The 16379-nt window shown below is 38.2% G+C and overlaps 2 protein-coding genes across 2 annotated transcripts; both read left to right on the plus strand.

Moving 5' to 3' along the window:
• The first annotated feature begins 4545 nt into the window (after positions 1-4545).
• LOC149051134 (GFP-like fluorescent chromoprotein amFP486) lies at positions 4546-6730 on the plus strand. Its single transcript, XM_089196059.1, has 5 exons — positions 4546-4645; positions 4752-4849; positions 5149-5367; positions 5805-6014; positions 6514-6730. The coding sequence occupies exons 1-5, from the start codon at positions 4628-4630 to the stop codon at positions 6644-6646; spliced, it is 678 nt and encodes a 225-aa protein (XP_089052185.1). The 5' UTR covers positions 4546-4627; the 3' UTR covers positions 6647-6730.
• Positions 6731-12286: 5556 nt separating this feature from the next.
• LOC149051135 (GFP-like fluorescent chromoprotein amFP486) lies at positions 12287-14674 on the plus strand. Its single transcript, XM_089196062.1, has 5 exons — positions 12287-12589; positions 12696-12793; positions 13093-13311; positions 13749-13958; positions 14458-14674. Exons 1-5 carry the CDS (start codon positions 12572-12574, stop codon positions 14588-14590), a joined length of 678 nt encoding a protein of 225 aa, XP_089052188.1. The 5' UTR covers positions 12287-12571; the 3' UTR covers positions 14591-14674.
• Positions 14675-16379: the final 1705 nt, after the last annotated feature.

Consider the following 16379-nt stretch of genomic DNA (forward strand, 5'->3'; position numbering starts at 1 on the left):
TCCGTTTAATTATACAAAATGTTGCTCTTTTGAAGCAACACACTTTCTTAATCCGTGAAAACTGAAGCGTTTTGCTTTTATCAAATAGGAGAAATTTCCCTGTTTTTTGCTTAAATAGTGCTGCTTTAAAGCCAACATTTCACTTTCTCTGGAAAAAAGCACGATATTTTGCGGAATCGATATGAAATATATGTCTAAAAGGTCCATTTTTCACGGAAAATGCTATTTTGGAAAACACAAAATAGTTTGGAAAGCGTCTAGAAAGTAGGTGCCATAGAAAAGGTAATTACGGAAAAAAAACTTTGCGGAAAACTTTATATCTCCGTGAACTTAATTAGTTTTCGGCAATCTCCAAGTTTGGCTGCCATTTTGAGGGACTTGTAAACATGAAGCGTAGCCGATATAAATCAAGCAGGTAGATCTAAAACCGTCAGAAGTACATTCAAATGAACTTTACTTTCAATTCAAGCGCAAAAGTTGAAATTGTTCGTTAAACTTACCATTCCTACATTCTCATGCGACCATTTCTTCCAACAATTCAAACACTACAACTGGTGTTCGAGTTCCCCTCGTCGATTCCACCGTAAGAAATAACCTGTGCCACCCAAGCTTCGACTCGAATGTGAAGTACGAATCAAATTACATAACTGCTTCATATTCGAGGCAATATCACGCTGGTATTTTGATTCTCGGATCGACAAGAACGATGATCAGGAAGCGATCGCCGCCTCATAAACCATGGTGACCTTTGACAAGCCGCTGAGTGAAAACAGTATAGCACGGGGCGGGGTGGGTGGCGGGCTTATCGTCATAAGATACTCGAATACATGCTTAAAAAGCTTTAGGAATCCCATTCTAAACAGTGAAGGCATGCTTCGTGGTATAGACAACTTTTATTTCATTCTCATAACTTTCTCCTTTAAATTACAACAAGTCTCTGTAAGAATCAAATATTTTTGGAAATAAAACATATCAAACTCTTTCCCCAGCGCGACGAACATTTGTTTTTCTCGGTTCCAGGTGTACGCGACCACTAACCCTAAGTAATGCGCATGCTCTCCGTTGCGAATTTTCAAAATGGCGGACAGGTCAAAGAGGGAAATAAAGAAGCAAAGCGATTTTACAATAAATACTTAACAAACCCCTGTTAGAAAGGCGAATCCACGATAGAAAGATACAAAACTGTATGATAATGAGATCAGGGAGGTTGACAAAATCAACAAGAGAGGTTGAAAATTTATTACGTTGGCTATAGCACATGCTTCGTTCGATGGACACCCTTCAGGGCCGATAGAGGATCTGGATATTTTCCGTTTGTTCGCAGCGAAAAGCTGTTCATTCCCTCGGAAAACTCTCTAGAGGATAGAAAAGAATCGTTCCATGGCCAACTTGTTCGTGAAATAAAGAAAAAGCTTTGGTCTGGGCGGCGAGAGGACCCTGATATAAACATAGACCTTAATGTTGACCAATACATTTTCATGGAAGGTCTTGGGAGTGTTTTGCCCGGCGTTCTTCAAAGAGGAGAGATGGTTTACCAGTTGGAGTCAAATAGGGTGCCTGATTCATATCTGGGGCTGAAGTGGGATGAAAGAATTTTAAATGTAGCTGGAGATTTTGCCTATGTTATTCCAGGAACTATTAAGTATTGGCTGGGACAAAGAAGTCCAATCATTGAATGCAAGCTCATCATTGTAGATGTTCTTAACCCTTTCATAACCTGCTGCCTCCAGGAACTGAATCCTGTTTTTCTTCAGAAACAGTTGTTTGAGGGCATCAACCCCTTTGTGATTTGTGGATCTGAAGAAATCTTTAGAAGCTCTACTATTGTATTTTTCCAAGCCTTGCTGTGTGTAATATGCTATGTTTTGATAAAGTTACAGGAACTCAGGAACATGATAACATAGTGCATGCATGTAGGGATTGACATCTTTTGCTTGGTAAACTTTGAGAAAGTGCTCAAACCATGATTTGATATTTCTTTGCAGTTCAAGAATACCCTCTTCAGATGTAAAATCTAGCTTCAAATCACCAATTATGTCCATAAATTTAGCCCAGATCACTTGTATGTCTTTGTTTTGACTGAGGTGAGGGACAAGCATAGGTTGGAATGTTTATATTCTGGAAGAGTTTCAACTTTTCTGGTTCAGTAACATCTCTATATTCCAGCTTTTTACTCTCTTTTTTGATTCTAAAATTAAAAGCGATTCCCATACTTTTGATAAATTCTTCATAATATGCCATGTGTTTATATTTATCCCTTGGGAATCCATCAGAGGTTTTTTTTTCTCAATAGCATCACTTCTTCTCAGCTGTCTTATGACTTAACAATTTCAAATCTCCATCTAAAAAGTATTCAATTTTATAGGTGCAATTATTTGCACTCATCTCCTTTAAGTTTGACATTTCCATTTGAAGGTCTGCTAGACTGTCTCTCAGATTATCATATGTCTCTGTAGTTTTTATAACAGCAAGTATATAATTTCCCCTCACTCCCATTGCCACATCCTTTTCATGGAGAATAGTAAAAGTGAAGTTGACAACTGTAAGCCCCTTTCCAATATTTGTAGCATCACCACTAAGCTTGATCTTAATAGTTTCTCCATCATTGATTTCTCCATTCTTCTGAAGCCTAACAATGTGCTCTTGCAAGCTTTCTGCAAATCCTGACTGAACACCTTCATCATCTCTTGGTGTTGGTTTCAAGTTCCATTTACTGTTTAGCTCATTAATTTGCTTCTTGATGGAATATATATTGGGGAGATCATTAGCCTTAATGGCAATTTCATGCCAGGCCTCATTTGAAATAATGAATTTATCTTTAAGGTAGAGCCACATATTTATGTTATCAATGTCATCACTATTAAGGGCCTTTGGGTCAGACTCTGTAAATGGCAGCTCTCCCTCTCCAACAAGATTGAAAGTTTCATATTGATTAGTCTCAGTGTTGAGGACTTCAATTTTGGTTGCAACAAAACTGTACAGCCCAAGAAAGGAGAGTGTAGTTTGGCAACTACTACTCTTTTGATGGTGCTTGGAATAGTCATTAAACTTCTTCTTAGCTAAGCCTCTACCTTTTTTGTAAAAAATTTGGTTTTACACAATATGTCGTTTATTTGCGCATTTAGGATTCTTTAACCTGAGAGGATTGTATTGGGACCAAAAAAAAAGGGAAAAGTTTGGCGTTAGTTACCCTTTAAGCAACTCGCGCCGGATTTGCGGGAAAAGATATTGATATATTAAGCAGGAAACAAGATGTGTTAACAGCGAAGAAACTTCCTTTGTAACCGACTTTCGACTTTAAAATGATCAGCACGACAAACTTCACGTTTGGGGAAATTGTTGAAGAATTTAACCAATGTCACTTGGAGAAAATTCAACTCAAATCAAGCAAGATTACCGCCAGTGGGTATCTTCCTTTGTTGTGTTCTAGCTAAAGAACGAAAACCGTTTTGTTAATTTTAACAACAGAAAACAACAGTCTGACCCTCGTCTATTGTATATAGTAACTTTTAGTGATCTCTAAGGTAGAAAAGAATATAAATTATGCGTGAAAACAGAACGACGCTGCGCGCGTCATAAATAGGTTAAAACTTTACGGAGGCACCTTAAAAGTTACATAACCTCATGCAATATTACCTCATGCAATATTATGGAAAAATGGAAAAATCCACCCGCGACAGTTTGTGCGTTACATAACAAGGTAAGGTCAAGGTCATTCTAACATTTCGTTATACAATATTACATTATGCAAGGTAGAATTACGTAACATTCGGCGGCATCTGGCAAAGTTTGTAAGAAATTCTCCGCCCTAAATAAGGGGTTAGCTTGAGATCATTTTAATAAGTTTTAAAAATAACTGACAGTGGTAACTCGCCGGAAACGCTTAAAAATGAGGGAAAACGCACGCCGGCGTTGGAAGGCTTTCTTAGTTCGTTTCTTTCCTTTTTTAACTCTTTATTGAATTTAATGTTAAAACTGTCAACGATAGAAAACAATTGTGAGAAAGAAAAGGGAACTCTTCCTCAAAAGTGTGTTAAATAAGCGACAATCGCTTATGTCACAATTTGATTATCTCTTTTAGGCAGATAATTATCGAAATCTTTTGATACCTGGGAGCAACTTAAGTCTATAGTTACATAACTGACTAGCCTTAAAAATTAATCTGCCAGTCTTGCAGGCCAGAACTGTGGAATCGCTCGGTTCCATCGAGTTCCATTTCGGAAAAAGAAAAAAAAACAGTCTGTAATACTTCTTTAATTACATTATTAACTGATGTTAGGTATATTTAGGGTCTGTTTATGCCATATTGAACATTCGTGATTTGCTAGGTGGTCATGAAACCAGGTCACGTACAAAGTTCTTATTTCCGGCAAAAGTAATTCATAAGGCCAAAATGGGCGGACGGTCAAGCTTAAAAGATCACACGAACTGTCGGAACAGGGTATAACTCTGTGTACACGTTATCCGGCGCGTGAGACATATAATTGATCATTGTCTTTTTGGGTTGAGTGGCACTGTATAAATTTGGCAAACCAGGGAGACTCGCCATCAGTTTGGTACAGTTGCAAGACATACCTCTTAGGCGGTAACAGTGCTCGTTGCTCAACTTTGTGAAGCAGATTTTAAGATGTCTCATTCAAAATATGTAAGTGAATTGCAGTTTACATGGCTAACAGAATAGGCGGGTTAAGTGCCTCTCCAGAAAATCTTTTTCTCCTGACGGTTTTTGATAATGTTCTTCCAATATTCAGGTTTTAGCTGATACCATGAAGATGACATGGCTTATGGAGGGCTGTGTAAATGGTCATGCGTTCACCATCGAAGGAGAAGGCACCGGCAAACCTTACGAGTAAGTTTATGTCAAATAACGATCAACCTGTAAATTGTCCTTTTGCGTGGATGCATTGCTGATCTAACCAAAGCAAATTTGGTTATTTCAGTTATGTTTCCTGCGGCCGTTTGTGCCATCTGCGTATGGCTGTCTTGGAAAAAGGAGTTTATAAATCTAAGCTTCATATAGTAACTCGTCCAGAAGTCATTGTACGCAAGTCACTTATGTGATGAAAACGCACCAAAATAGTCATATGCTGGTGATTTCATTAATGAAAGAATACTATGTCGAAAATCCTATCCATCTGAATATTTCAGAGGCAAACAAACGGGGACATTCCGTGTTACAAAGGGCGGACCCCTTCCATTTGCCGTTGACATAGTGGCACCGACCTTGAAGTATGGATTCAAATGTTTTATAAAGTATCCTGCTGGTATTCCTGACTATTTTAAGCAAGCATTTCCCGAGGGTCTAACATACGACAGGAAATTAACATTTGAAGATGGAGGGAGTGCCACGGCCACCGTGGAAATGAGGTGAGTAATTACTTACTATTTAGCTGTTAATCAGCTTTTTTAACTTGCAGATTGGACAAAGATCTTTGAGTTATCGAAAACAACAACACTACACAAAAACAACAACACTACACAAAGATTTGGCCTCGATGTGAAAAAGTGAAAATTCACGACGGATTTCCATGACGAATATCATCATGGAAGCATCAAAAGTGCAGTAATACGGCAAACCGATTGCTTTTCAAAAATTAATCAGACAACACTTAGTTTGTACAAATTGATCTAATTTTTTTACATTCGTTACTTTCTTCCTTTTAGGCTAATTTTTCTTTCAGCATTGTAATCTAACCTGTTGATTTAGAGGTTTTTATTCCATTAAAATCTTTTTACCTCGTAAGGTGGATTCAAAATGTATGTTTTATTCATTTTGCGTTCTGAAATGCTTCCTACTTTGACAGCCTCAAAGGCAACACTCTTGTTCACAAGACCAATTTCCAAGGAGGCAACTTTCCTATCGATGGGCCTGTCATGCAAAACAAGACGCTTGGCTGGGAACCAACCTCGGAGAAAATGACTCCTTGTAATGGAACAATCAAGGGAGATAGTATCACGTACCTTTTGGTCGAAGGAGGGAAAATGCTGAAATGTCGATATGAAAACAACTACAGGTAATTACGTTGGCTTCGACTGCTGTGTACAGACTTGTATCTGACTTGATCTTAATGGGTTTCCCTCCCGAGTCCCCAAAAAGGCACCAACTGTTATGTAACTTTGCAGTATAAATTCAGTACATTGTTATGAAATTACGTCCTAAGAAGCGGCGAACATAACTCATATATTCAGAAGCAGTGTACCCGACAGTTTAGAGTCACCTCCGAGGTTTGCACGTTTCTTCATTTGTCAAATTCACTTAAATTTCCGAATTTTGTGATCATAACTTTTCAACAGCATCGGATTACAAAACTGCAAAGCTGGATAAAGGTTCATTTGTAGACATTTCTCTGAAATTATTCTGATCGCTTACGATCATGATTACAACTCGAACGCGCTGTTTGGAAACTGTCTTCATCTTTGTGGTTACCAGGGCGTCGGAGTAGATGACTCAATATCTATACTTCCTATTTCAGCGAGAAATCACGGAGCATTCTTGATTTTTTTTTCCTCCAGGGCCAAGAAAGTGATACACGAGATGCCACCGAGCCATTTTGTGGATGTTCGCCTTGTAAAAACCAACCTTGATAAGGAAGGTTTGAAGTTTCAACTAGAAGAACATGCCGTGGCAAGAGTCCTCGAGGTTTGAGGATTACCGGGTTTGTCAGTATCAGTGTGAGTCCCTCTTGTATAAAAACATGAGATGAATAAAGAAGAGCGTTTTCAACCTCAATTGTTCGTCGGTTTTACATGTCTTTAAACTTTCGATTGATTATGAGGTGTTATGAAAGGAAGCGAGCCAAATCCCTGCTTTTATTATTCGTTGCTTGCAGAGAGTGCGTAAAGTTCGCTTCACAGTTGTCAAGGCCCAAATTTTTCCTACATTGACCTATGATGATTAGGTAATTTTGATTTCAACTTTATCATGAATCATTCAAATCTGAAAGAAGATATTTGAGAATTGGTGTCAAAAAGAAAATTGCAGCTCAGCTATCCCAGAAAACACTTCACATTTCGACCTCCAAACACTTTCCTAAGAAAAAATAATGTGAGTTCAAGAAACTTAAAACTTCCTACACGTAAACACTAAATTGATTCATGTAGTTTTCCATGAATATACTCTTCCCTTACTGGACCTATTGAGCGAGATTACCTCCATTATCGAACCAAGATTCGTATCACCTCAATAAGGTCAATTCGCAAATTCCTTGCTTTGGCCGATAGGATTTTAAAATTTCGAGCAAGAGAAAGATTTCGAGTATGAAATAGAGGATATTAAATGGCCGCACAGAGATAAAGAAGTTTGTCTTCCAGTCTTTCAAAATATTGCACGAGTATGCGAACATGTTTTCTCCAACTCATTAATAATGCGTAAGGCCTCATTTGATTCACATAGATACTCCTTGATACTCGGTAAAGAACAGATCCAAACACGCGTGATTAGATATCCAAACACACGTGTTAGGATATCCAAACACACGTTAGGATATCCAAACACGTGTGTTTGGAAATCAATTTCCAAAAGAATGCAGTCCTTGAACAAATGTTTATTGACTTCCAGGATAAGAATAATCATTCTTTGCAGTTGACATTAACGTTTACATTGCAATTCAAGAACATTCCAGAATTCAGCTGATCTAACATTCCACGCACACTGCTTTCACCTTCCAAAAGTTCACTGCTAGTACTCGTGGTTACCGTTACACTACTAGAAGTGCAAGGTCCAAGTAGTTTAGACACTTTAAGATAGTGTCTCTGTAAGAGCGGTCCGGTCGATTTTGCTTGAGACACGGATTTCGCTCATTTCTTGTGTTTTATAAGACATTCATGTACCTATACTAAAACCACAGTCCGTTCGAACGGATCTCTGTATTTTTCACAGTTTTACGGAAATTAAATTTCACTCGAGAGAGGCTTGTCGTGACACTTTTCAAGACTTTAATTTAAGACAACTTTGGAGGAAAATTTACAAAAAACTACGGAACTCTTAAAGAAACAAATACCACAGCCATGTATATTAACTCTATCTTATCTATCGAGGCGACTTTCGTGAACATCACGTTTCAGCCAAGCAAACAGGAAGACTTGAATGACACCTTTGACACCTTATCTGTTCCCTTAAGTCACACACGCGAAAACCGATCAGATTCAAGGTAAATTTTTGAAAAAGCGAGGCGTTCTTAACTGATCCAACTAGCATAGCTAGAAAGTAGGTGCCATAAAAAAGGTAATTAAGGAAAAAAAACTTTGCGGAAAACTTTATATCTCCGTGAACTTAATTAGTTTTCGGCAATCTCCAAGTTTGGCTGCCATTTTGAGGGACTTGTAAACATGAAGCGTAGCCGATATAAATCAAGCAGGTAAATCTAAAACCGTCAGAAATACATTCAAATGAACTTTACTTTCAATTCAAGCGCAAAATTTGAAATTGTTCGTTAAACTTACTATTCCTACATTCTCATGCGACCATTTCTTCCAACAATTCAAACACTACAACTGGTGTTTGAGTTCCCCTCGTCGATTCCACCGTAAGAAATAACCTGTGCCACCCAAGCTTCGACTCGAATGTGAAGTACGAATCAAATTACATAACTGCTGCATATTCGAGGCAATATCACGCTGGTATTTTGATTCTCGGATCGACAAGAACGATGATCAGGAAGCGATCGCCACATCATAAACCATGGTGACCTTTGACAAGCCGCTGAGTGAAAACAGTATAGCACGGGGCGGGGTGGGTGGCGGGCTTATCGTCATAAGATACTCGAATACATGCTTAAAAAGCTTTAGGAATCCCATTCTAAATAGTGAAGGCATGCTTCGTGGTATAGACAACTTTTATTTCATTCTCATAACTTTCTCCTTTAAATTACAACAAGTCTCTGTAAGAATCAAATATTTTTGGAAATAAAACATATCAAACTCTTTCCCCAGCGCGACGAACATTTGTTTTTCTCGGTTCCAGGTGTACGCGACCACTAACCCTAAGTAATGCGCATGCTCTCCGTTGCTAATTTTCAAAATGGCGGACAGGTCAAAGAGGGAAATAAAGAAGCAAAGCGATTTTACAATAAATACTTAACATACACCCCCGTTAGAAAGGCGAATCCACGATAGAAAGATACAAAACTGTAGGATATTGAGATCAGGGAGGTTGACAAAATCAACAAGAGAGGTTGAAAATTTATTACGTTGGCTATAGCACATGCTTCGAGGAATGGACACCCTTCAGGGCCGATAGAGGATCTGGATATTTTCCGTTTGTTCGCAGCGAAAAGCTGTTCATTCCCTCGGAAAACTCTCTAGAGGATAGAAAAGAATCGTTCCATGGCCAACTTGTTCGTGAAATAAAGAAAAAGCTTTGGTCTGGGCGGCGAGAGGACCCTGATATAAACATAGACCTTAATGTTGACCAATACATTTTCATGGAAGGTCTTGGGAGTGTTTTGCCCGGAGTTCTTCAAAGAGGAAAGATGGTTTACCAGTTGGAGTCAAATAGGGTGCCTGATTCATATCTGGGGCTGAAGTGGGATGAAAGAATTTTAAATGTAGCTGGAGATTTTGCCTATGTTATTCCAGGAACTATTAAGTATTGGCTGGGACAAAGAAGTCCAATCATTGAATGCAAGCTCATCATTGTAGGTGTTCTTAACCCTTTCATAACCTGCTGCCTCCAGGAACTGAATCCTGTTTTTCTTCAGAAACAGTTGTTTGAGGGCATCAACCCCTTTGTGATTTGTGGATCTGAAGAAATCTTTAGAAGCTCTACTATTGTATTTTTCCAAGCCTTGCTGTGTGTAATATGCTATGTTTTGATAAAGTTACAGGAACTCAGGAACATGATAACATAGTGCATGCATGTAGGGATTGACATCTTTTGCTTGGTAAACTTTGAGAAAGTGCTCAAACCATGATTTGATATCTCTTTGCAGTTCAAGAATACCCTCTTCAGATGTAAAATCTAGCTTCAAATCACCAATTATGTCCATAAATTTAGCCCAGATCCCTTGTATGTCTTTGTTTTGACTGAGGTGAGGGACAAGCATAGGTTGGAATGTTTATATTCTGGAAGAGTTTCAACTTTTCTGGTTCAGTAACATCTCTATATTCCAGCTTTTTACTCTCTTTGTTGATTCTAAAATTAAAAGCGATTCCCATACTTTTGATAAATTCTTCATAATATGCCATGTGTTTATATTTATCCCTTGGGAATCCATCAGAAGTTTTTTTTCTCAATAGCATCACTTCTTCTCAGCTGTCTTATGACTTAACAATTTCAAATCTCCATCTAAAAAGTATTCAATTTTATAGGTGCAATTATTTGCACTCATCTCCTTTAAGTTTGACATTTCCATTTGAAGGTCTGCTAGACTGTCTCTCAGATTATCATATGTCTCTGTAGTGTTTATAACAGCAAGTATATAATTTCCCTTCACACCCATTGCCACATCCTTTTCATGGAGAATAGTAAAAGTGAAGTTGACAACTGTAAGCCCCTTTCCAATATTTGTAGTATCACCACTAAGCTTGATCTTAATAGTTTCTCCATCATTGATTTCTCCATTCTTCTGAAGCCTAACAATGTGCTCTTGCAAGCTTTCTGCAAATCCTGACTGAACACCTTCATCATCTCTTGGTGTTGGTTTCAAGTTCCATTTACTGTTTAGCTCATTAATTTGCTTCTTGATGGAATATATATTGGGGAGATCATTAGCCTTAATGGCAATTTCATGCCAGGCCTCATTTGAAATAATGAATTTATCTTTAAGGTAGAGCCACATATTTATGTTATCAATGTCATCACTATTAAGGGCCTTTGGGTCAGACTCTGTAAATGGCAGCTCTCCCTCTCCAACAAGATTGAAAGTTTCATATTGATTAGTCTCAGTGTTGAGGACTTCAATTTTGGTTGCAACAAAACTGTACAGCCTAAGAAAGGAGAGTGTAGTTTGGCAACTACTACTCTTTTGATGGTGCTTGGAATAGTCATTAAACTTCTTCTTAGCTAAGCCTCTACCTTTTTTGTAAAAAATTTGGTTTTACACAATATGTCGTTTATTTGCGCATTTAGGATTCTTTAACCTGAGAGGAATGTATTGGGACCAAAAAAAAAGGGAAACGTTTGGCGTTAGTTACCCTTTAAGCAACCCGCGCCGGATTTGCGGGAAAAGATATTGATATATTAAGCAGGAAACAAGATGTGTTAACAGCGAAGAAACTTCCTTTGTAACCGACTTTCGACTTTAAAATGATCAGCACGACAAACTTCACGTTTGGGGAAATTGTTGAAGAATTTAACCAATGTCACTTGGAGAAAATTCAACTCAAATCAAGCAAGATTACCGCCAGTGGGTATCTTCCTTTGTTGTGTTCTAGCTAAAGAACGAAAACCGTTTTGTTAATTTTAACAACAGAAAACAACAGTCTGACCCTCGTCTATTGTATATAGTAACTTTTAGTGATCTCTAAGGTAGAAAAGAATATAAATTATGCGTGAAAACAGAACGACGCTGCGCGCGTCATAAATAGGTTAAAACTTTACGGAGGCACCTTAAAAGTTCCATAACCTTATGCAATATTACCTCATGCAATATTATGGAAAAATGGAAAAATCCACCCGCGACAGTTTGTGCGTTACATAACAAGGTAGGGTCAAGGTCATTCTAACATTTCGTTATACAATATTACATTATGCAAGGTAGAATTACGTAACATTCGGCGGCATCTGGCAAAGTTTGTAAGAAATTCTCCGCCCTAAATAAAGGGTTAGCTTGAGATCATTTTAATAAGTTTTAAAAAATAACTGACAGTGGTAACTCGCCGGAAACGCTTAAAAATGAGGGAAAACGCACGCCGGCGTTGGAAGGCTTTCTTAGTTCGTTTCTTTCCTTTATTAACTCTTTATTGAATTTAATGTTAAAACTGTCAACGATAGAAAACAATTGTGAGAAAGAAAAGGGAACTCTTCCTCAAAAGTGTGTTAAATAAGCGACAATGGCTTATGTCACAATTTGATTATCTCTTTTAGGCAGATAATTATCGAAACCTTTTGATACCTGGGAGCAACTTAAGTCTATAGTTACATAACTGACTAGCCTTAAAAATTAATCTGCCAGTCTTGCAGGCCAGAACTGTGGAATCGCTCGGTTCCATCGAGTTCCATTTCGGAAAAAGAAAAAAAAACAGTCTGTAATACTTCTTTAATTACATTATTAACTGATGTTAGGTATATTTAGGGTCTGTTTATGCCATATTGAACATTCGTGATTTGCTAGGTGGTCATGAAACCAGGTCACGTACAAAGTTCTTATTTCCGGCAAAAGTAATTCATAAGGCCAAAATGGGCGGACGGTCAAGCTTAAAAGATCACACGAACTGTCGGAACAGGGTATAACTCTGTGTACACGTTATCCGGCGCGTGAGACATATAATTGATCATTGTCTTTTTGGGTTGAGTGGCACTGTATAAATTTGGCAAACCAGGGAGACTCGCCATCAGTTTGGTACAGTTGCAAGACATACCTCTTAGGCGGTAACAGTGCTCGTTGCTCAACTTTGTGAAGCAGATTTTAAGATGTCTCATTCAAAATATGTAAGTGAATTGCAGTTTACATGGCTAACAGAATAGGCGGGTTAAGTGCCTCTCCAGAAAATCTTTTTCTCCTGACGGTTTTTGATAATGTTCTTCCAATATTCAGGTTTTAGCTGATACCATGAAGATGACATGGCTTATGGAGGGCTGTGTAAATGGTCATGCGTTCACCATCGAAGGAGAAGGCACCGGCAAACCTTACGAGTAAGTTTATGTCAAATAACGATCAACCTGTAAATTGTCCTTTTGCGTGGATGCATTGCTGATCTAACCAAAGCAAATTTGGTTATTTCAGTTATGTTTCCTGCGGCCGTTTGTGCCATCTGCGTATGGCTGTCTTGGAAAAAGGAGTTTATAAATCTAAGCTTCATATAGTAACTCGTCCAGAAGTCATTGTACGCAAGTCACTTATGTGATGAAAACGCACCAAAATAGTCATATGCTGGTGATTTCATTAATGAAAGAATACTATGTCGAAAATCCTATCCATCTGAATATTTCAGAGGCAAACAAACGGGGACATTCCGTGTTACAAAGGGCGGACCCCTTCCATTTGCCGTTGACATAGTGGCACCGACCTTGAAGTATGGATTCAAATGTTTTATAAAGTATCCTGCTGGTATTCCTGACTATTTTAAGCAAGCATTTCCCGAGGGTCTAACATACGACAGGAAATTAACATTTGAAGATGGAGGGAGTGCCACGGCCACCGTGGAAATGAGGTGAGTAATTACTTACTATTTAGCTGTTAATCAGCTTTTTTAACTTGCAGATTGGACAAAGATCTTTGAGTTATCGAAAACAACAACACTACACAAAAACAACAACACTACACAAAGATTTGGCCTCGATGTGAAAAAGTGAAAATTCACGACGGATTTCCATGACGAATATCATCATGGAAGCATCAAAAGTGCAGTAATACGGCAAACCGATTGCTTTTCAAAAATTAATCAGACAACACTTAGTTTGTACAAATTGATCTAATTTTTTTACATTCGTTACTTTCTTCCTTTTAGGCTAATTTTTCTTTCAACATAGTAATCTAACCTGTTGATTTAGAGGTTTTTATTCCATTAAAATCTTTTTACCTCGTAAGGTGGATTCAAAATGTATGTTTTATTCATTTTGCGTTCTGAAATGCTTCCTACTTTGACAGCCTCAAAGGCAACACTCTTGTTCACAAGACCAATTTCCAAGGAGGCAACTTTCCCATCGACGGGCCTGTCATGCAAAACAAGACGCTTGGCTGGGAACCAACCTCGGAGAAAATGACTCCTTGTAATGGAACAATCAAGGGAGATAGTATCACGTACCTTTTGGTCGAAGGAGGGAAAATGCTGAAATGTCGATATGAAAACAACTACAGGTAATTACGTTGGCTTCGACTGCTGTGTACAGACTTGTATCTGACTTGATCTTAATGGGTTTCCCTCCCTAGTCCCCAAAAAGGCACCAACTGTTATGTAACTTTGCAGTATAAATTCAGTACATTGTTATGAAATTACGTCCTAAGAAGCGGCGAACATAACTCATATATTCAGAAGCAGTGTACCCGACAGTTTAGAGTCACCTCCGAGGTTTGCACGTTTCTTCATTTGTCAAATTCACTTAAATTTCCGAATTTTGTGATCATAACTTTTCAACAGCATCGGATTACAAAACTGCAAAGCTGGATAAAGGTCTATTTGTAGACATTTCTCTGAAATTATTCTGATCGCTTACGATCATAATTACAACTCGAACGCGCTGTTTGGAAACTGTCTTCATCGTTGTGGTTACCAGGGCGTCGGAGTAGATGACTCAATATCTATACTTCCTATTTCAGCGAGAAATCACGGAGCATTCTTGATTTTTTTTTCCTCCAGGGCCAAGAAAGTGATACACGAGATGCCACCGAGCCATTTTGTGGATGTTCGCCTTGTAAAAACCAACCTTGATAAGGAAGGTTTGAAGTTTCAACTAGAAGAACATGCCGTGGCAAGAGTCCTCGAGGTTTGAGGATTACCGGGTTTGTCAGTATCAGTGTGAGTCCCTCTTGTATAAAAACATGAGATGAATAAAGAAGAGCGTTTTCAACCTCAATTGTTCGTCGGTTTTACATGTCTTTAAACTTTCGATTGATTATGAGGTGTTATGAAAGGAAGCGAGCCAAATCCCTGCTTTTATTATTCGTTGCTTGCAGAGAGTGCGTAAAGTTCGCTTCACAGTTGTCAAGGCCCAAATTTTTCCTACATTGACCTATGATGATTAGGTAATTTTGATTTCAACTTTATCATGAATCATTCAAATCTGAAAGAAGATATTTGAGAATTGGTGTCAAAAAGAAAATTGCAGCTCAGCTATCCCAGAAAACACTTCACATTTCGACCTCCAAACACTTTCCTAAGAAAAAATAATGTGAGTTCAAGAAACTTAAAACTTCCTACACGTAAACACTAAATTGATTCATGTAGTTTTCCATGAATATACTCTTCCCTTACTAGACCTATTGAGCGAGATTACCTCCATTATCGAACCAAGATTCGTATCACCTCAATAAGGTCAATTCGCAAATTCCTTGCTTTGGCCGATAGGATTTTAAAATTTCGAGCAAGAGAAAGATTTCGAGTATGAAATAGAGGATATTAAATGGCCGCACAGAGATAAAGAAGTTTGTCTTCCAGTCTTTCAAAATATTGCACGAGTATGCGAACATGTTTTCTCCAACTCATTAATAATGCGTAAGGCCTCATTTGATTCACATAGATACTCCTTGATACTCGGTAAAGAACAGATCCAAACACGCGTGATTAGATATCCAAACACACGTGTTAGGATATCCAAACACACGTTAGGATATCCAAACACGTGTGTTTGGAAATCAATTTCCAAAAGAATGCAGTCCTTGAACAAATGTTTATTGACTTCCAGGATAAGAATAATCATTCTTTGCAGTTGACATTAACGTTTACATTGCAATTCAAGAACATTCCAGAATTCAGCTGATCTAACATTCCACGCACACTGCTTTCACCTTCCAAAAGTTCACTGCTAGTACTCGTGGTTTCCGTTACACTACTAGAAGTGCAAGGTCCCAGTAGTTTAGACACTTTAAGATAGTGTCTCTGTAAGAGCGGTCCTGTCGATTTGCTTGAGACACGGATTTCGCTCATTTCTTGTGTTTTATAAGACATTCATGTACCTATACTAAAACCACAGTCCGTTCAAACGGATCTCTGTATTTTTCACAGTTTTACGGAAATTAAATTTCACTCGAGAGAGGCTTGTCGTGACACTTTTCAAGACTTAAATTTAAGACAACTTTGGAGGAAAATTTACAAAAAACTACGGAACTCTTAACGAAACAAATACCACAGCCATGTATATTAACTCTATCTTATCTATCGAGGCGACTTTCGTGAACATCACGTTTCAGCCAAGCAAACAGGAAGACTTGAATGACACCTTTGACACCTTATCTGTTCGCTTATTTCACACACGCGAAAACCGATCAGATTCAAGGTAAATTTTTGAAAAAGCGAGGCGTTCTTAACTGATCCAACTAGCATAGCTAGAAAGTAGGTGCCATAAAAAAGGTAATTACGGAAAAAAAACTGTGCGGCCCAACTCTACGAAAACTTTATATCTCCGTGAACTTACCTAATTTTCGGCAATCTCCAAGTTTGGCTGCCATTTTGAGGGACTTGTAAACATGAAGCGTAGCCGATATAAATCAAGCAGGTAGATCTAAAACCGTCGGAAATACATTCAAATGAACTTTACTTTCAATTCAAGCGCAAAATTTGAC

This window comes from Pocillopora damicornis, chromosome 2 (genome assembly GCF_964200805.1).
Source record: "Pocillopora damicornis chromosome 2, jaPocDami1.2, whole genome shotgun sequence".
NCBI lineage: Eukaryota > Metazoa > Cnidaria > Anthozoa > Scleractinia > Pocilloporidae > Pocillopora > Pocillopora damicornis.

What these genes read in the sequence shown, in the direction of transcription:
- LOC149051134 (XM_089196059.1), top strand. An exon ending in GGCACCGGCAAACCTTACGA is followed by an intron (nt 4,850 to 5,148) that starts GTAAGTTTATGT and finishes TGAATATTTCAG; the next exon opens with AGGCAAACAAACGGGGACAT. An exon ending in CGATATGAAAACAACTACAG is followed by an intron (nt 6,015 to 6,513) that starts GTAATTACGTTG and finishes TTTTTCCTCCAG; the next exon opens with GGCCAAGAAAGTGATACACG.
- LOC149051135 (XM_089196062.1), top strand. An exon ending in GGCACCGGCAAACCTTACGA is followed by an intron (nt 12,794 to 13,092) that starts GTAAGTTTATGT and finishes TGAATATTTCAG; the next exon opens with AGGCAAACAAACGGGGACAT. An exon ending in ACGGCCACCGTGGAAATGAG is followed by an intron (nt 13,312 to 13,748) that starts GTGAGTAATTAC and finishes CTACTTTGACAG; the next exon opens with CCTCAAAGGCAACACTCTTG.